This window comes from Sturnus vulgaris, chromosome 25 (genome assembly GCF_052056855.1).
Source record: "Sturnus vulgaris isolate bStuVul1 chromosome 25, bStuVul1.hap1, whole genome shotgun sequence".
Classification (NCBI taxonomy): domain Eukaryota; kingdom Metazoa; phylum Chordata; class Aves; order Passeriformes; family Sturnidae; genus Sturnus; species Sturnus vulgaris.
The window spans coordinates 426,733-448,429 of NC_142267.1; the positions used below are offsets into that span (position 1 = coordinate 426,733).

The 21,697-nt window shown below is 42.2% G+C and overlaps 1 protein-coding gene across 2 annotated transcripts in view; it reads right to left on the minus strand.

Annotated features, from left to right (window-relative positions):
- Positions 1 to 21,697, minus strand: part of PEX14 (peroxisomal biogenesis factor 14) — a 67,561-nt gene that overhangs the window by 21,489 nt on the left and 24,375 nt on the right. For both annotated transcript variants that reach the window (XM_088178664.1, XM_088178665.1), the window contains one exon: positions 12,710 to 12,794. In XM_088178664.1, coding sequence (XP_088034790.1) covers positions 12,710 to 12,794 — 85 coding nt within the window. The remainder of the gene's footprint in view (positions 1 to 12,709; positions 12,795 to 21,697) is intronic.

A 21,697-nucleotide genomic window follows, 5' to 3' on the forward strand; every position in this document is an offset into this window, starting at 1 on the left:
TGCCCAGAGTACACATCAGGCCTGTGCAATTTCCTATTAAACTGGGAACTACACCATGAAATATTATAGAAGAGTGAAAGAATATTAATTTCTTCTACATGCTCTTTTCCAAAAGGACAGTTTGGTACACGGCCCTTAAGAAACACATGCACTACGACCATAGCTTATAAAGCTTACCACATATTTTAATAGCAGCAGTGACAGAAAACATTTGTGCTTCAGATCCATTTATTTTGTGTGAACAAAATATATTTTGTTAAGCAGCTTCTTGAGCAATAGTAACAAAATGATAGCCTTTGGCTACTCTTTGATCTGTGATATTATCTTTAGGAGCTTCTAAAGAGAAAGCCAGAGGTGGTCTTAAATTCAAGTAAGGTAAAACACTGGCAATACAGGAGCTTTGGTTTTGATCTACCTTTGGAGCACCAATTTGAAATTGTATTTCCAACAACTTGAACCAGCATGTCACAAGAATTCCAGTGCTGATCCAGAAGGAGCTGGCCAGGGGGGATTTGCAGTCAGACATTTGTAACTCCAACTTGTCAGAGCAGTGAAGAATCCCCAGGCCTCTCTGTGGTGTGGGGGTGAACACAGACTGTATGAGGTCTGACCTCAAAGCCCAGCCCAAACTCTGGATCACTCACTGCTCCCCTGGGATTACTGGGCTGGGCTGCCTTGCAGTTCCAGAACCTGCCACTCTTTCTGGCCAACTCGGCATTCAAAGGAAAGGAATCATGTAAAAGAACAGCAATTTCAAGCCATTCTAGGAAATTCTTTAGCCAGATTTTTCAGAATATCTGAACAAGAGCACCTGGCTATTTTCTCCCTTAGACAAAACCAGTCCCAGAGCAGCCTCTGCAGACAAAGATGAACTGCAATGTGAAGAGCAACTTGGCTCAATGCTATTTATTTTCTCTTTTACTTTAAACTTTAGAAAGGAACAAAACAAACCCATTTGTACAGACTTATCACAGGGAAAGTGTCTATAAATGAAGTTTGAGTGTTTGAAGAGCACACAATGAAGCACTGAACACGCAGTGTGACACACTGGACACTCCCTCTGTCAGGAAGTTGCTATAGGGAGCAGGGAGAACTCAGGGAGCTACAGCTGCACGTTTTAAAAAAATGTAAAAATACATGGAAGTGTGTATGGAAAAACATATGGGAATGTAAGGAGACCAACACTGGGTGAGGAGCCATGAACACATGCTTTTTTCTGACAGGTGTTTTCTCACAACCCTATAGAGCATCTTGGCTCCTCTAACCCAATTTCTATAAGGTGGAATCAGTGTTAGACACCTGCGAGTCAGGTAACATCACACTAAGAAGATAAGTTGAATAAAGAAAATTACATCTAAATGCTACATACTTGATTATTATGGTACAAATGTTTCAGGTAAATTTGGTTTGCACTTCCCCCAGAAAGACAGAGATGCTACTACACTACCATAAAAAGAAATGTCAGCAAGAATTCATTACAGATTATAAATCACCTTTGTTCCTCAGTACTCTGTTTTTGAGAAATTTTTTACATGCCATTAAAATATTTGCTGAATGTTACTAGAAAGGTAGCCACCTGTAAAATTAAAGGCTGATGCTGCCAGGAACAGTGTTGAAATACCTTCTGTTTAAAAGACAAACCCACTTCGTAATTTTTAATGCAAGTATATAAATATTTCTCCACCCACCCTACACAATTTTGTTGGTTACGTCACCATTCATTTAGACAACAACCGTCTATATCATCACACAGGATGTTAATCTTGGGTGGGGAAGAAAGAAACAATAGTAAATTAACTTTTAAGAAACCAAGATTAGACATTTAGGCAGGGTCCTTCATGATGAAAGAACAACAAAGACAAAAAAACATTAGGGGACAAGTCAACAAAATAGAAGAAGTCTCAAAAGATCATTTTTCATCTTTTGGTTTGTTTATTGCTTTTTTTTCTCCCCTTGTGGCTTCCACAGAGCCTCTTCAGGGCTCTGGAGAAAATTAAAGAGCCTGGATTAAACGCCCAAAGGACGACTAATGCTAACAATACTAAAAATAATGAGGTTAAGTGGTGTAAAAACTATGGTGACCACACACGGAGAACTGGAGTGGTAAGGTAGAAAAGGAGTTTCATCATTGCTCCCTGGGGACATGCACAGAACATACTAACTGCTTCTAGTTCTCTGGGGTTCCGATTACCATGCCAAACACACCTCCAGAGTTTCCTTATTAGTATAATAAAAAGCCTCTACACATTTGTGTTCTATTCCCAGCCTTGCTATTGACCTTGTGTAGGCCATTTAACCTCCATCTGCCTCAGTTTCTACGTCTGTGAAAGAGAAATAATATTACACTGTATCTTTTCTAAAACATTTCAGACTGCCACAATCATCATGTGCAAAGACTGACAGGTTTGAGAATCTACACATGCCTTATATGCACTTGAGTTAGTAGGGCCCTTGCAACAAATAATTTATTCAAATAACATATTCATGTCTCTTTTTTTTGGTAGATCATCTGTGGAAATAGTTTCAGATTTCTAACTCTCATCTAGAACTCAAATTCATTAATTGCTTTGATTGGGTGCTAAAATACATGGCATTTCTCTGGTCTCCTTTTATCCAAGTGCTGCCCTCAAAATCCAGTCACTGGGGTTGAATATTCAATAAGGAAATACAGAAATATTTCTATTTTTAACACCGTCTGTTGTCTTAAAAAGGCTCACAAAAATTCCAGCCCAGAAGTTAAAATGGGAGTGGCTATACAGAATTCACACAGAAACTGGAGTGAACATTAAGAAACACTTAAGGCCAAGTTCCTGCAATATAACACGAGTCAGATCAGAAGGGGAGGCAGCCAAAGCAGTTCAAAGGATGAGGATAGCTCTTGCAGTTCCTGGGCTAGGAAATATTCCCTAAACGAAGGAATCGCCATAGAAATAAAAAGGGAGCGAATACAAACGGGAAGATATTCCCTTCTGGGCACTACCCAAGGCTGTGTCCCCAGCCTTGGTCCCCAGGGATGCAGAGCCCCAGACCCCTGCGGGCCAAGGAGCTCACACAACACCTTACCCGTCACCACAGGACAGAGCTCACAAACCTGACACCCGTTCTTTGCTTCCTCCATTTCCTCCCTGCTTTACTTTTGCTGCCACTGCTGCGTGTCTCGGGTGGGCTCTCCTTTTCTGAGGAAACCTGAGGGCCAGGTGAGGCCCTGAGTGCAGCGCCTGCCCTGCTCTCCCAGCCTCACACACACCAGCCCTCGCTCTACCCGACACTAAACTCACACCTCGCAAACAAATTATTTAACTGCTCTATCCCCCAAGGAAGACAGTGATCATTTCAAATGCAGCTCCCTGCTCGTCTCTCACATACACGCAACGGCCTGATAGGTTAAATGCTGCCATTTAATTACAGTAATGGAACCTGCTATTTTTTGGTTCCCTTGAATCCTCTCTCGCTCTCTTTTTTAAACACATACAGAGTCATCTTTTAAACATGTATTTTATATCCTGAGTTTAACAGCTGCATTCTCCTGGTTACTTGAAGAGCAGGAGTAATGATATTCTGATATTCTTCCCCGTACTTCTGAGCAACACTTTCAAACACTACATGAAAAACACAGGCTGGGGGATGCTGTAAGAAGGGATCCAGGCTAACACTGCAGAGGCCAGTCTGCCCCTCCATTTACTTAGATGCTTTGTGTTGATTTTATTGAATAAAACCAACTTAACCTCCTCCACCAACGCTCAAAGCAGCTGGGGCTGGAATGGTGGATAAACATGAAAATGCTTTAAGTAATTTTACTGAAAATTCTATGCATCAGTACATCACACTGACAGTATGGCACAGGGTTGTATTTATAGATCTATGGCTGGCAGTCAGAATTTTCTCAGATCTCACTGTTAATACATCTGTCTCAGTGTCCTCACCTAAAATTCCTCTGTTTTCCACAAAAATCTGGAGTTTGCAAACTGTTTCAAGAATGTAAAGGTCTAATGAAAAAAAAAAATATCAGAATGCTTTAAATTAATCTTATAATCTTGCCATTTTATAAAGGGTGTCTAATATTTGCAGAGTACTTTGAAGATGCAAAGTGGCATAGAAATATGGGACATAGGTGTGTTACATTCTTGAGCATGCTACAAAACACTTTTTTGTCAAGTGAATTCAGGGAAGAGGCTGTAGGTAGCCAAAGCCCAGAGAGTTTTATGCTTAGTTATTATTGAAGGGGGGCACGTAACACAGCACTACGAGTAACACAACAACTGCTAGGGGATTTTACATTTCATATTGCATAGCAATTAGAAAAAATCCAGAAGCAACGTGTAGGTATTTCCAAGTCAAAATAAATTCTTACCTATGCTAAGGCCACAACACTCCTAGAAAAATACCCATATTACACCTGTCCTCAGCTTTATTTACTATGTTTTATGCTTTTTATGCTTTATTTATTATGTCCTCTAAATGTGAAATGCTTATTTATTTGTTCCCTGCTAGGTGGCTCACAATCAGCCAGCCAGCCATGCAGGGATATTGCCCATCTTCATTCTCTGCTATGGATATCCACTGGTGTCTCTAAAGGATGGAATCTTAAAAGGTGAGGCAAGGCACAGACAAAGACAAATTTAATTTTATCACCGTAAAAAGGGACATTTCCACATGGGCAGCAAGGACATGAATATCATGTGTATGCAGGGGTGGGGGGATTATAAACGCATTTTTGGCGAAATTCAATAAAGCTGATTCCACTGCATAAGGTCAGCAATTTACTTTTAAAAAATGATATGATTGCAACTTTTAATATAACCCATGTATTTGCTGCAAGATGCTCTAGAAGATTGTGTAATGTAACCACCTGACCTCTCCACAGGAGCAGAGATCACCCCATTTACCCTTTATTGTCTTGCTAAAAGCAATGCACATTTGCACCGTACGACAAAGTCAACAGCTTTTACTTCAGAGCGCCTCAGGTTTCATGAGAATGAATTCTCTGCTCTGCTCCTGGGGAACTGGAGTCACCTGGACTAGGCTCCAGGAGAAAGAATAGCAACGAAAACCTAAATTAACCTCTTAGTTAAGGAAAGAATGATTGCACTCCAGGCTAAAATTAAGAGGGAACAGTGTGCAGCAGAAAAGCAAACTGTAGGATTTGGTGTTCACAGGAAGTCGAGACATAATTTTAAACAGAACAGAAATGTTGTCTAAGAGATCCTAGAGAATTATCTCATATAGGAACTTATTTTATCTTTCCTAGCAGGAAAGTATCATTAGGTCTGAAACGGATCTCAGCAGAAGCCCACAGATTATCCTAAGTACACCCCTTGTCTCAGCCTCAAGAGGGAAGGCTGTTTCTTTAGACCTGGAGCACAGGCTCATTCTCAGAGCAGGTCAGAAGCTGAATTCATTTACTTGCTCTGAGAAGACTGTGGGGAAACCCTGGGCTGGATGACCATGAAAAACAAATTCCGTCTGTCACAGAAATATTTTTATACAAACGTACACGGATTTCTTCAACCATCTCAAGGTGAATCTTTCTTCAAAGGTCAAAGCTGCAGGGCTGGATTAGGATTGCACGCAATCTGCCTGAGCCTTGACATTCTGACATTCTCAAGTTTGCAGCTTTCCCCTCCCATACACAGCTGATGGAAGTAAACTCTTAATCTCTCTGAAAGTGTGGCTTTTACTGCAGTACCTTCGAAAATCACACATGGCAGCACCAAGAACTCTGAAACAAGCATATCAGAGCAGTTTATGAACATAGCTAACATAAATCTTACTGAGTCAATAAGGCAAAAGTGGTAATTAACCCCATTTTACAGATGGCCAAGCTGCAAACAAGAAATTTACCCAAAGCCAAGGAAGCAGTCATGTCTCAGCTCTCCCATGCCTGCTCTTAGATTGTAACTACAAAAGGGACTTTCTCTTGGACTTGGCATTTACTTTCACTCAAAAACATTATAAATAAATAATTAAATTTACAAGTCAGACTTAGGGGCTGGGTCTTTTTGGCCCATCACTAAGGCTAACAATTTCAGGCCTTGGAATATAACTGACTATTTTAGCATTACCTTATAGGATAGACTTCAATTCACTCTGCTGTAATCATACTGTTTTTTCAGTACTACCAGGAATGGAAACATTACTTTGTCAGTAAACAAGGCAGATATGACTCAAAATACACTCAATGAGCAATAGGAGTTAATTTTGCAAAGCCATTTTTAACGGCTCTTTTACATTACATAGTTACTGTCAGATAGCCAAGTGGAGAGACATCATTAAACCCATGACATTCCAATTATTTCTTAAAATTAGGCTTACAAACAGCATTTTGTAGCATGCACAACTGCCTAAGCATTAAACCAGTCTGTTCCAATTTATCAATAATTTTCAAGCCAAGAAAGGATTGGCTTCCTTTGCACACTGCATCACATGGGCAGGTACGTGTAAGCTGGTGTCAGAGGGGTTTCTGCCCTCTCATAAACCACTAGTGACTGGGACAAGAGTCAGAGACAGCAATCAACTGATTTCTCCATGTTTATAGGGACTAAACTGACTAGTTTTTCCAAACTTCCTTCCAAATCTTGAGGAATGACAGTGAAGGGTTTCTTCAACTATATTCTTACCAAAATCCTTACAACTCCACAGAAGGACCATATCTGATTCCCAGGATGTCCTAAGGCTGAGCAGTTTACCACATTTTGTTAGCACTACTGTACCTCCCTTGTCACCAAAGAAGCCAAGAAAATCCATAAAGTTCATGACAAGTTCAGACATCACAAACAGTGGTAAAATTGATGGGGGAAGAGTCAGCATGATGAATAGGCTGGCACTGAACAGCAGGTGACAGATCTGCCTACGAAAGAGTGGCAGGACAGGGAGACATCTCCTTCTCAGCAGATGGATAGAGATCCTCAATCATTTTCGGGACGAAAAAAGAAGGCAACTAATGTGAAACACAGAAAGGTGGAACTCATTTCTGGATCACGAGCACATCTATTCTTCTGCATTATGACACTCCAGGAGTGGAAATCTGTATGTTGAACATTATCAGCACTGGGCAAACACACCAGAGTGCCACAAATGGATGTGATTACCACTAATGCTGATTTAGAGAGGAACTGGTGTGAGTTTGTTAGCAATGACAGCTTTCATTCTCTCACTCTTCATTCTTAAGTTCCCTAATAAGCTCTTTGGGAGACAATCACATTTCCCCATTTATGCAGGGTTGTGTAGAGCCAAAGCTTGGATGGAGGCACCTAAAGGACAAAATGGTTGCATGACAGGTGTAGGAACATTTTTCCTTAACCTAGTAAAATATTGTAAGGCACATTAGCTGTCTTGCACAGTCATAAACAGAGGCCAAACCATCTTTAGTAATTAAATATCCCATAGTGCTCCTCAAGAATCTTAGTAAATTTTTTACTCAGTAATTACATTCTCTATCCTTAAAGCTCCCTCTGCAAGATCACTTAGATAAAGTATTCTTCATTTCCTCTCCTAAAAATCACAAAGTGATGTTGAGCAGCTGCTATCCTCTACCTCAGAGGTGGATGCTTTTTAGTGGGCAGCACAGTGAGATCCAGATCACAGCATGATTCTGATAATGACAGATAACCCTATAAACACCATGGAACATACTCCATGCAACTAGCTGCAAAGTTTCTACAGTTAATGGGTACAACGTGCTCCAAAATCCTGACATGAAAAGCATTGTGAAAATGCAGAAATGTGCTGACTTCCATTCAACCTCTACAGTAATTTCTGTAAGTCTACACAAGATGTTAGACTTTATGCTACTTGAACACCTGCTGCAAACTTCTTATACAATCAGAAAGCACTTTCCTGCTGCTACCTATGCTAGTGAACTTTCACTGTGTTGATTTGTACTAGAAGCTTAAAACACTAAGCATGTTCTTGCAATAAATTTTTGCTATCAGTATCTGAATTTCAGGTCTTGCTTGTAGCTTTGCAAGTGCAAGTGATGAGGTCTGTGCAGGCATTGGTGTGAGCAGCTAGAGAACAAGTTACCTGAGCTGCAAGTACAAAACAGGACAAGCCTCACTCACACAATCAATTGTGCAATTGTGCTGTGTCTGGCTGGGATTGAGCACTGGATTTCAGTGTTTAGTAGCTAGTATGGGGCTATGTTTTGGATTTGTGCTGACAACAGTGAACAGATAAGATCTGTTCCCTTGGCCAGCTGGGTCAGTTGACCCAACTTCTCATGCATTTCCAGCCTCCTCACTGTTGGGGTGAGAAGTGGAAAAGCTGTGGCTCTATGTGTGAGCACTGCTCAGACACTGATAAAACACCCCTGTACTAGCAGCACTGTCTTCAGCACAGATCCACCACAGCCCACAGGGCACTGTGGAGAAGCCAACAGCAGCACAGCAGTGAAATAAAGCCCTTACTCCTTTTCTTCACCATCTCTCAAATCCATATCCTGGCAGGAAGTTTGAAGAGAAGGACAAGTCACCTAGCACTACTTGAGCAGCCAACACTTATGGTGTAATCCCACATTTGTATATCAAATATGGTACTTTCTTGAAAAGCAGAAGGTTTGGAGAGCCAGAGCAGTTTGGCCTAGATAGGTATTTAGACACCATAGGTTACTAACTCTGTTCTTCTGGCTGAGTTGGCACTGGACTCTATTGGCTTGCATTGTATTTTCTTGTCAAGAAAAGCCTTTGCAAAAACTGTTTGAGCTTCACTGAGACATGTTAAAGAATTAATTACAAAGTAAAGCTGAAGGAGAAAATTAATTTTGGAAACACAAGAGGTTACTTTTCTTTTCCTCCCTTTTCTGGAAGTGGGGGAGGAAAGGCAGTTATTTTCATCTTCATGCTGGGGGCAGGAGCTGGGAGCTGTCCAGTCGATAACCTGGCCATCAGAACAAGGTTTGTAATTAAAAGGTCACTGACCTGGAAAGCTGGGGCCTCACTCTCAGAGCTTCTCAGTAATGACGGCACTATTAAATTAAGACTGTTATGAAATCAATGCTAAAAAAGCTTTCATGGTAACGAGATTCCATTCAAGGACATGCAAACTGCTTCATGAAATGGACTTAAATTATAAAAAAAAATAAGAGTAATAAAAGATGGTTAAATTGAAATCTGCTGAAGAATTTGCTTTTTTTAAGCCCTCCAGCAGTGGGCTGTGCCCCTTCCCTCAGGTCCTGAAGGTGATTTACTTGGGTTTCTTTGACAAAGAGGAAAAAGGCAGGTTCAACTTCTAAGAATGCAGACTACAGAAAGAGGAAGAAAATTAAGTCAGTTTTCTACTGGAGATTCTGGGGCTGACAGCATTTGTTTCCTGGGGATCAAGTGCCTTTGAGCTCTGACTGGAAAGGGCATGTGGAATTAAATAATTTTTTCATCTCTTCAGAAATCACCATACTCTGGCATCTTGACACTGGAAAAATTTTCTGGAACACTGCTGCACTGCAGAAAACCTTCTGAGTGGACATTTTCCCAACATAACTCAACAATTGCACATTAACTTGCTCTAATGCACCTCTGTTCTTCCATCACTATTATTTCTGAGCTTCTCATATGCTTTCATCAGTTTCCACAATCCCACTCTGGAAAGGCATTACTGTAGTCATTTTACAGATGAAGAGACCAAGCAACTAAGAAAACAGTTCTTCATCCAAGATGACACAACAAGTCTGTAGCTTAGCAGTTTTCCCCTCCTCTGCCCCAAAAACCCAGCACCCTGAAAACAAAGCTTCCCATGTACAGTGCATTTCCAAGCCCTTTCTCTGTCTTGCCAGAACTTCAGAGATTCAGAGCACACAAAATTAACAAGCCACATGAGTTAGCGGATGGGTAACTGAGCAGTGCAGGACATCTGAGGCACACCAGTTAAATGACAGACACATTTCCACAAGGGTTTAAGCCCCACATGCTGTCTAATTACTCCCAAGGCGCCGCTGATTCTGTGGCATGTCATCAGCAGAATCAGCGAGTTGGACAAAAAACAAACAGCATCTTTTTTTCCTTTCTTTTCTTTCAGATACTCTGAGGGGAAACAGCTGTTTTTCCCTTCATCTGAAGAAGTTCATGATAAAAAGGAGGAAATGTCATAAATTACACAAAATGCCAGTGTAAGCTTCAAAGAAAATGATAAATGATTCTAATAACTTCATGTTTCTCATTAATGCCTCTGTATATGGGAGTTTAAAAGTGCTTAAGACAACAGAGAAATCTCATCTGACTTTTGAAAGCCCTTTTACAAATCCAGGATACCCTCACTCTCCTAACTGTCATCAACACTATATCACCCCATGTGCCAGAGAGAGCAGTTCAGCACCACCTGAACTGCACAGACCCAGGAACGCCTGATTTCAGCCTCTACAACTACTGTTTCACCAAACCCAGTCCAGATGATAATCCTGCAGAAACTTTCATTTCTCATCTCACTGCAATGTACTAAACCAAATCCAGCTCCTATATTAAAAGGAAATAAAATTTGATTGGCCTTTTTGAGGAAGGAGATGCTTACAGCAAAAGAAGAAAGTATTGTTATTCTAGAGAGAACCACCTCTGTGAGTCTCTGAAGCAAAATTTCATCGGCCAAGTAAGGCTTGCAGGACCTTTTTCAACTGGCAGTGAGGACTTCTCTAGCAGAAGCCTCAGCTGGGGATAAACATTACCACTGGGATGGCAGGAAATGTACATCAGAGAATAGAGGGAACAGCCCACCAAACCCTGTAGTCCCTCATGCACTCAGGACTAAACCAGCCATGACTTCTGCCTTCCAAGACTGGCTCTATCTGCCAGACCACACAGGTACCACAACACTGAGGACAGGCCACATTCCATGTGGACATATTGCCAGTGACTGCTGGGCACAGGCACTACTGGACCCTACTCCTTCCTATCTCCTACGGTTCAGTTTAGAAAAAAAACCAATTAGCACAGAGGCAAGGAGGGCTAATTAACAAACAGGAACAAACAAACAGTTCTACCAAACCATTTCTGCTCTTTAGTAATTATTAGCCAAGTAATTCATAAGAAGTATTAGTCTGGCCACAGTTTCTCTGGGCCTCCATCTCCCCACCCTTCCTCTTCTCCCAGTCAGGGATTTATTAAAATTAAACAGATTAGATGGAGCTCCTGATACGAAAAACTGTTCAGCGAAGCCTGCGGTGGGGAAGTGCAGAGCAAACACCAGAGACATTTGTCTCTAAATTGCTCTAAATACCTTCTGCAAATGAAATTCTAACCCAGCTGTGTTGAGAGAGAAAATGAGGACTAACTGGTCATTGTCAGCACAGAAGAAGATCAGGCAGTTATAATATTGCACGATATACTGGGGGCTAAGGATCTCTCGGCAACAATAGATTTTGTATCAGGTTACCCCGGGTAATCAGCACAGCTTTTAGGCTCAGCTTTCCCTTGCTTCATTGCTTCGATGATAGAGTTGAAATCCCCAAGCTTTTATGATTAATTACTCCCCGTAGGTCCACATATTTCAAGGAAAAACTCATGGTGCACAGCGACCAACAGGCTCCAAATTTTAATGTCATCCTGATGGCAGGGCAGGGCAGGGCAAGCAGCACACCTATGTGATTGGAATGTCCTCTTAACTGGCACTAGGACAAGGAGAGGATCACACTCCAGATGATGTGCCCCTGAACCACTTGTCATGGCATCACTGCCAAAACACAGGGCTGCCATTCCCTTCTAGGTCATCTGCTATTCAGGATGAGCACACTGGTGCACACACTTGAACTCTCCATCCCATGACTTCAGGTCTCAGGCATCCCAATAAGCAGTTCGTAACTCCAAAGAGAAAAACACGTATTTCATAGGCTTCCCTACTTTTCAAAGCTCAAGATCTTTAACTCTAGAATTTGATGTACCTTGAAGTACTTATGACTTCAATGTATATGTGGGCCACTCCCTTCTGAAGTCTGGAATTTGTATTTTCCATATCATTTCAACACCTTGCAGTGCTCCAAAATGCACGTAATTAACTTCAAGTTAAAACTGTCATTATTTACATCTTGTGGTAAGCAATATGGTCCCAGGACTGTAGCAAAATATGGAGTGAACATCACCTGGAATGCACTGCAAGTTGTGGAATAAAAACTTCAGAAATGAAATAGGAACAAAATATAGTTCCGCCATGAGTCAGAAAGTAAAATAAATTCTCTGTAGGCAATGACCAAAGTATGCTGCACCTCACTAAGATGATATAGGATTTGTCAGGATCTGTCTTCTATCCCTGCTATAGGAAAGGGCTAAACTCAGTCAGTAGTTTACCATTTCAGCCTGAAAGTCAGGTTGACCCCAAGCTTGACCTTAACCTGACCTTGCTGACTTTTACCAAGTTCTTTGCCTCTCTCTGTCTCTCTTTGGAAACATTTGACCTTTTCACCCAGAGATCGGCCATCCTAAAGCCAGTGTCAGTAAGGTTTGAACTGACCAGCTAGTCCTCAGCTCTGAACCATTCTCATTGCAGAAAAGATCTGATAACAGTTAACCCAGAAATTTCCCATGTGTCTTTTGTATTCTACAATTCCACATCTGGTGCAAATATTGCACTAGTCAGTTGGGAAGAAAAGAGACAGATATTTCTTATAAACCTCAGATCTTCTTTTGAGACAGACTAATTGCTTTGTCCGTAACATCTAATATTCCACAGCAATACTCTACACTAATTCAAGGTCCCTCATTATCACTGAGATCACAACCTAAGGAGTTCATACCTTTCTTCTTCAGGAATGCTCTTCTGGTTGCAAGAGGACTTTGGCGGACCCGTGGATTCTGTAAAAATTTCACTGCTGTCACAATCTGAGGAGGGTAGGAGGATTGGAGAAAAAGAAGAGAGAAAAGATCCAAGTTAGGTATGGTCAAATCCCTATTTTATATTAGACATAGTGTACTGCAAGGTAAGACAACCTTGGTCTGGAGACAACATCAACTTTCAGAAATGGTTCAACAAGTATCAGAGCTTGTGGTTTAAACAGACAGCACAATTATTGTGTTTCAACCTACAAGTTTCTTGTTTAATTACTTTGGGAGCAGCTCTACCTGTACGAAAAAACTCCTTTAAGACTGTTAGGTATTTCTGTTATTTATATTGTGAATCTTCTAACTTAAGTTGGCTCCTACAGTTAAAGCCAACCTTGAGTCAACGCATGTGATCTGTAACAGTTGGCTTATTGTAAGAATGCTTCCTTTCTATCTGACTTAAAGCTCCCTGCAGATTCTGAGATAAAGGCCTTTTCTGCCATCATTCTAATTTATTGAAAGCAATAAATAAACCTCAGTTTCTCATGACCAGAGAAGAAGCGACTTCACATGTTTTGGATCACATAACAACAATCAAAAAAGTCACTTTGAATGACACAAATGGGTAGGCAAGTAGTTAAATTTATATTCCACACCAGCAAAAACCCAGATTACTTTTGTCTACAAACTGACTTCTACATCCTTCTTTAAGGTGACAGAACATCTAAAACAGAACACTTACTACAAGCGAAGGGTAAAGCTGGGATAACACTCAATGGCATCAACAACAACAACAGCACTAGATTTTTACATTTCCATTTAGTGCCAGTGAAAGGTATTTGATTTTTTTCTTCATATGTTAGTTCCATTTTCCACATACTTCCCTATATTGTTACACACGTTATTACCTGTTATTGCACCAGTGATTCCCTCCACTTTTATACAAAAACAGCTGCTCCGATTGTGGCATCATGAGGAATAATGTGCTAACAGCACATCCATGTGAACCAGTGGAAGAGATTCCTTCTCTAGAGCTAAAATTAACCATCCTAATATGCTAGACCCACGTTACTCAGGTCTTTAAGATTTTATCTTAAAATACAGTTTCTGGAATTCAGTTCCAAAAAGGTTTCCAAAACTTTGACAGCTGAAACAGAAGGGAAAATAACAGCATCACTCCTGAAATCACTAAGTTTCACTTTGTGTTTGAATCAAGCTTGGAATATGCATTTCTGGTCAGAGAGCAAAGTTCTGATGGGTTTAATGGCACTTTCAATGTACTCCTCAGTGCATTCCATCAATGTTTTTTTCTTTTAAATTGCATCTCTTATTTCTTTAAATACATTAATCAGGCTAGTGTAGGCAAAACGGATCCATTGGACAATGCAATAAACATGAATTATCATCTATCCAACATGCATAATGGCTTAAAAATACATAATAGCAGGTGTAGTTTAAATGATTAGTTATTACACCTGTGGTGGGTCTGATTCAATTGGGGAAAATCATCTTTAATAGGTTAAAAGGTTTAGATCACCAGGCTTCCCTTAAAGTGGCTGTAGAGAGGGTATGATGGAGTACGCTGTCATTACTAATTCATTTAAGAAAAACATGGGGGATACAGCAAAGAACAGCATAAACGAGCGAATCCAATTTAAACATCAGGTAAAGCAGAAAACACCTTTTAAAAAAGCATGATAAATGAATTTGGAAGAGAGATGAAATTGACATATTTATTTTAACGGGAATTTGACAAAGTCCCAGCACACTTCAAAGTTGGGAGGATAAAATGAATGGGGTATTTTTAATTCTTTTCATTTTCTTGTTTTCCTGCATTTTTTCCTCAAGTTCCATTCAGTAATTTTGAACCACAAAACAGCAGAGCAAAACACCCCACATAAAGTACACTTTGGCTTCATTTATGTGCACTTGATCTGTCTCCAGCTGAAATGCAGGTGACAGGCAAATCGCAGATTTAAACTGTGCTGATATTGCTGTGCCAGATGCAGAAATATAAAGCACCCAAACTAATAACCTTAAGATAATATGCTGAATAAGAAAGATGCCCAAACGAGCAGCCCGACAGACACGTGAACATATCAAAGCCACTCTCCTTCTAACAATAATTACTTGTTTGTGTCTTCAGATACTCCTTAACACTCCCTCCCACATTTAGTGAGATAGACACGAACGGCCTGCAGACTTGCAGTTCTGCAAGCTCTTATATTTAATTATCAATTTTTAAGTATTACAAAACCCGTGAGAAATAAGCTGTATTTTTCATTGTGCTATTTCAATCACAACCATGTGAACATTTCATTGATTCTAACCCTTTATTAAAGCTTATTTTTGCCATATAAAAATGTAAACATTTCAGTAGTAAATTTCAGTCCAAAATAAACTTCTATTTTATCTCTCCCCTGCATTACTTCCTCCGTTATTCACAGCCTTTTTAATCTTAAAACAAAATGAAATTACAAGCAACAACAAACTCCACAAAAAGAATGCTGGACATGTATTCCTCCCTCTGGTAATCCCACGTTTCTCGTACTGTGTTTGCATTTACCCCTGAACATTCGTTCCTATAGGCTGAGCCAAAATGTCTTCATTTTCATAATTAATCTTGTATACATGAGCAACTTTCGAAGCAATTTTGGCCATGTCAAAATGCCAATATTTTCAACAAACATACACAAGAATTTCCCTACCTTCTATGGATCATTTTCTTTGCACAAACAAGAGCAACTGCACTCCATAATTTAAACAACAGAAAAAGGAGGAGGAAGATGAGAAGTCCTGTGTACAGCCAAAAAAATCATGTGGCAAATAGCACTCTGACTCAGCTGCTAACATTGTTCCATACTATTTCTGTAGCATTTGTAACACTTCTCCAAATTTTTATGGTGTTAGGACACTGCCAAATAATGAGAATTGTATCACTGCGTTGATTCTTAGACTGCCAGCACGCACTGCCGAGCAGACTGGCTTTATCGAATGGCTCAGGTACATGCTTGTATTAAAGAAAGAAAGTGTACTTGGCTTTGAAAAGGCAGTCAGTGCCATAAACTTGCTTTCCCACCACCACCTCTCCTGCAGTGACAGGATCCACAATGACATCTTTCTGACTGGGTGGAGATGGGTGGAATCCTGCAGCAGGTCTTGTCCTACAGTTTGATTTTCCAACTGAAAGATCAATGTCACTATTCATAGATTATATTTGCAACTGGATAAATGACTTAAATTCGGGCCAAATACTCTGCTTCGATGTCAAAGATATAAAATAAAGACAGAAACTTTATTGCAGATGCTATGGGAGAGCAGAGGGCTGGCAAAATTCTGGGCCAAAGCACAGCACTTGGATGATAACTTAGCAGCCAAGATCCTTCAATCCTAATTTCCCTACCTTTTGTGTTAATGGGGGAGCTAAAGACAGCGTTATTTCTTATTGTGCTCAAAGCTGCAGGGTTTCCAATAAAGCAATCTAAGCTAATTTATCAGTTGCTTGCATTAAAAAAAATACACCATGAAATTTAAAATACCGTGGCAAATGCCTATTTTCTATCAACTAAAAAAAAATTAAAAGAAATGTAAAAGTTCTTCACTAATAAAAGTTACACAGGATTTGGTAAGAGAGTTCCATGTGGAAAACAGACTCAAAAGCCACTCAAAAGGGACTGTAAGTGTAAGCCTGTAAGAGCTCTAACAGATTTCCTAATACTGGGAACCCTCTGTAGGTTATTACTAAACAGCATTTGTTGATAGACTGAGACTTTGAGATGACCTGTGATGTAAAGGTTGGGTTTGAATTATACGTTGCAAGGGATGGTATTTTGTCTTTCTGAGTGGATCTGTATCTGTTTAAAAGCAACACTTCTTTTCATTAAGCAGAGGCGGCCCAGGCCATGAACTATGCACAGACAGTTTACATTACATGTGCGGAAGCAATCAACACTGGCAATATACATGACGTATGTAAAAGAAGTTGGAATTAATTTTTTTCTAGTGTATTAAAAAATAATAATATGGCAGTATCAACAAACACTCAACCTATTTCAGCCAGAGCAGAAGGCCACAGCTATAGGGCAAATGGAACTGATCAATATATTAGCCTACAGCAACACCCCCTCAGTGTACGGCTGTATGTTTGCAAGGCTCGGAAGATTAAATTGTCTGTGAAAGGTTTCTGCACTCCTACTCTAAAGGAGATACCCAGAATCCTGTTAACAAGCATCAGGCTGAAGCCAACTTACGTTTTAACAAGGGCTGACTTAAAAGCCTGGCACAACAGTGAACAAGAAAACCCCTTGCAACTGAAATGCTGTGTTTTAGTAAGAAATCAGTGCCCTGCCAGGACTAACTTGACAAATATGGTTATCGGTGGCACACGGAAATAGTTGCAAAGCAGCTGTTAATCAGGGAAACACATCATAGAACGCTGATGCCAGCACTCGGGAAAAATGCAAGGGGCTAATTATGAAGCCGTATATCTCAGTAAGGAGGCAGCGCTGCCGCGTCCCAGCGCGCTCCCGCCCGGCTGGCTGGGACACCAGCACTGCTGCTCTTCCACCCCAGCACCGTGACATCCCTGTGCCACACTGCCAGGACTGTGACATCCCTGTGCCACAGCACCAGCACTGTGACATCCCTGTGCCACACTGCCAGCACTGCTGCTCTTCCACCCCAGCACCGTGACATCCCTGTGCCACACTGCCAGGACTGTGACATCCCTGTGCCAGCACTGCCAGCACTGCTGCTCTTCCACCCCAGCACTGTGAGATCCCTGTGCCACACTGCCAGCACTGTGACATCCCTGTGCCACACAGCCAGCACTGTGACATCCCTGTGCCACACTGCCAGCACTGTGAGATCCCTGTGCCACACTGCCAGGACTGTGACATCCCTGTGCCACACAGCCAGCACTGTGACATCCCTGTGCCAGCACTGCCGGGACTGTGACATCCCTGTGCCACACAGCCAGCACTGTGAGATCCCTGTGCCACACTGCCAGGACTGTGAAATCCCTGTGCCACAGCACCAGCACTGTGACATCCCTGTGCCACACAGCCAGCACTGTGACATCCCTGTGCCAGCACTGCCGGGACTGTGACATCCCTGTGCCACACAGCCAGCACTGTGAGATCCCTGTGCCACACTGCCAGCACTGTGAAATCCCTGTGCCACACTGCCAGCACTGTGACATCCCTGTGCCAGCACTGCCAGCACTGCTGCTCTTCCACCCCAGCACTGTGAGATCCCTGTGCCACACTGCCAGGACTGTGACATCCCTGTGCCAGCACTGCCAGCACTGTGAAATCCCTGTGCCACACTGCCAGCACTGTGACATCCCTGTGCCACAGCACCAGCACTGTGAAATCCCTGTGCCACACTGCCAGCACTGCTGCTCTTCCACCCCAGCACTGTGAGATCCCTGTGCCAGCACTGCCAGCACTGTGACATCCCTGTGCCACATCAAACACTCACTGTTTGTACAAGAATTAACTGCAGTCCAGTCAGGGGAGGAGGAAAGCTTTGAAGCACCTGTGATTTCATTGAGATTTAAATGAAAACATATAGAACCCCGGGAATTACTTCGGTTGAGATACAGCCTAAAAACTGACAAAGTTCGGCAGATCTCAAAGTTGGATGGAGAAGAGTTTAAAAATGCTGTAACAACAATGGCAAAGCTCTCATGTAAAACAGTGAGGAGAAAAAATACAATTGAAAGCAAGATTCATGGGAACAAAGGTGAGGAAGAAACACACTTTGAGCCGTATCTGAGATGAAGAATTTGGAACTAAGATAATCCAGAATAGCAGCCTCCAAAAAAGAAAAAAACAAAACATCAAACAAACACATACCAAAAAAAAAGGCCACACACACACACACAAAAAAAAAAAGGCCACAGAAAAAGCACCAAAAAACCAATCAACTGAAAAAAAAGTAAAAAAGAAAAGAAAAGCCAAACAAAAAATAAAAAAAAAAAACAAAAATCCCACAACAACAACAAAACATAATACAACACCAAAAAGGGGAAATCCTGGGTGCTCGGAACTTGGACTGTGAGTGACACTAACTCAGAGGCACCCACATGAAGGGTGAGGAACCCGGTCCTGTGTCCCTGTCATGGGTCCTGCTCAGCCTGAAGAAAACGAGGTTCAGGGGGGACCTTTTGCTCTCTACAACTCTGTCACAGGAGGTTGCAGCCAGATGGGATTTGGGCTCTTGTCCCAGAAAACAAGCGACAGGAGAAGAGGACACAGTCTTAAGCTGCATCTGGGGAGGTTCAGGTTGGACACCAGGAAGTGTTTGTTCACAGTATTCGACACTGGAAGGGGCAGCCCAGGGAGGCGGTGGAGTCACGGTACCTGAGGGCGGTCGGGGAAAGCCCGGCCGCGGCACTCAGGGCTCTGCTCCAGCCACCTGGGCTCCGTGGGCCCGGAGCTCTCACTCTCCCAGCCAGACCCAGATCCCTCTCTCTGTCCCAGCCGGACCCAGAGCTCTCCCAGCCGGGTCCGGATCTCTTTCTCTCCCCCAGCCGGACCCAGATCTCTCTCTGCCCCAGCCGGGTCCGGATCTCTCTCTCTGCCCCAGCCGGGTCTCTCTCTCTCTCTCTGCCCCAGCCGGGTCCGGATCTCTCTCTCTGCCCCAGCCGGGTCTCTCTCGCTCTCTCTGCCCCAGCCGGGTCTCTCTCGCTCTCTCTGCCCCAGCCGGGTCTCTCTCTCTCTCTCTCTCTCTCTCTACCCCAGCCGGGTCTCTCTCTCTCTCTCTCTCTGCCCCAGCCGGGTCTCTCTCGCTCTCTCTCTCTCTCTCTCTCTGCCCCAGCCGGGTCTCTCTCTCTCTCTCTCTGCCCCAGCCGGGTCTCTCTCTCTCTCTCTCTCTCTCTCTCTCTCTCTCTCTCTCTGCCCCAGCCGGGTCTCTCTCGCTCTCTCTCTCGCTCTCTCTGCCCCTGCCGCCCCCCGCGCCTCCCTCACGGCGGACCCCGCGCGCCCCCTGGCGGCGCAGCCCCCGCCCCGCTCCCGCCGTCAGAGCCCCAAATTAAGTGTTTTCACTCAGTGGAAATGAAATGTTTTGCAAGATGAAACAGAAAGAAAATTGAGGTTTTAGGTAATTACTAGTTGGCATTTACATATCACAGGCTGGTTCAACACCTATTCATTTTCCTCTTTTATTTTCAATTTTTTAAAATTGCTCATTAAAACGAACACATGACAGGGACGGGGGGAAAAAATTGCTCTTCCTCTTTTTCCTGAGGACTACAAAATCCAGATCTACTTTAAATACATTTATCTATAATTATCACATACAAAAAAGCCTTACTTAATTTACATGAATAGGGTGACCGAAAAAAAATTAAAAAAAAAAAAAAATCTAAAAGCCAGGAAAAAGCACATGTGAGCTGTCAGTGTGTTGTGCCTGCGGAGTGCCGGGGCCAGGCTGGAGCAGCTGAGATCCCGGAGCTCTGAGCTGAGATCCCGGAGCTCTGAGCTGAGATCCCGGTGCTGTTTCCCATCCCATTATCCCATCCCATCCCATTATCCCATGCCCAGCTCAGCTGGCACTCCACGCTCTCGCTTTCCCCTCATCTCCCCTTCTACTCCCACTACAAAGAAGTGACTCCACACAGTCCCTGCTTTCAACTTCTTTGTTCCAGGAGCTACTCCACACTTCCTCCAGCTGCTCCTGAAGGCGTGACCTTTCCACCTCCTCCATTCACACAGAATAAGCCTTTCCTCACATAACCTCCCTGCCTGCAGGATCCTGCTCTGCAGCTCCAGTCACACACAGGCTCTCAGCTCGCTGCATTCTCCACTCAGATTCCCTTTGTTCAATTAAATACATCTGTCCCATGCAACGCCCTTAATTTTCCTGCACCCTTCAGCTTTTTTTAAATTTTAACCTTGTGAAAGGCTCATTTAACCCCACAGCGCATTTTAGGATACAATTTGTATGAAAAATGCTATATAAAATAAAGTTTTATTGTGTCATATGTTAAGGACATAAAACATCCTAGATAGAAGTGTACAGGAGTTGACATGATAGACTAATATATTTTAAGGTCTATTGTGTAAATATGTATTTAGGGAATTCTAAAGCATGGTATTATTGACCCAAGTCTCTCTTAAAACACATTGATATATGGAGTAAAAACCCTTATGAAAAGTAGCAACTTCATCTGTGTAGTAGTCACCTTTCAAACTGAAATATCTGTCATCTTCAGTTTTTTATAATTCAATGGAGAACACAATGGACATCTTCACAAAATTCCTGTCTTTTTAAGAGGAATAATATTTAAGCTAAACTTACATGCATAAACCTAAAAAGAACTAGAAACTTTTACAAGTACATTAAAAGAAACGTACAGTAACTATTTTTATTTGCAGAGAAAATGTGCTAGATACGTATTTTTTGAGTTCAGAAGTACACCTACAAATGAGACTTCATAACATCAGGCTTAACACAATAAAAACTGTTACAGGGAAGTGATAAATGCTGGAAAAACATCTTATAAGAAATACGAGCAGAAGAGCAAACTAAATGTATTAAACTGATAATGCAGCCATAATAAATTTAACCGGTGAGGAGCATGAACCTTTTTTCTAGAGTTCAAACATTTTAACTTTTTATTGAAGAGAAATCATCTCACTTTCGGAGGGAAAATAAACCTTGAAAATCCCCTTTTTGTACTTCTGCCTAACGTGAAGTTGCAAGCTGCCTGTAATGCCCAGAAGCACCAAAGAAGGAATTGCAGCGAGATGAGCAGGGTGGGGTGGGGGGAAAATGGCCTGAAATCCAACGGGCAGCGAGGATTTGAGCTGGGCTTACACAGAACAGCAGCGAGGGCTGAGCAGGGAGCCCCGGGCTAAGGCAGGGACTAACTCAGAGCTGGGGATAAGGCACGGACTAACTCAGAGATGGGGATAAGGCAGGGACTAACTGCAGAGCTGGGGATAAGGCAGGGACTA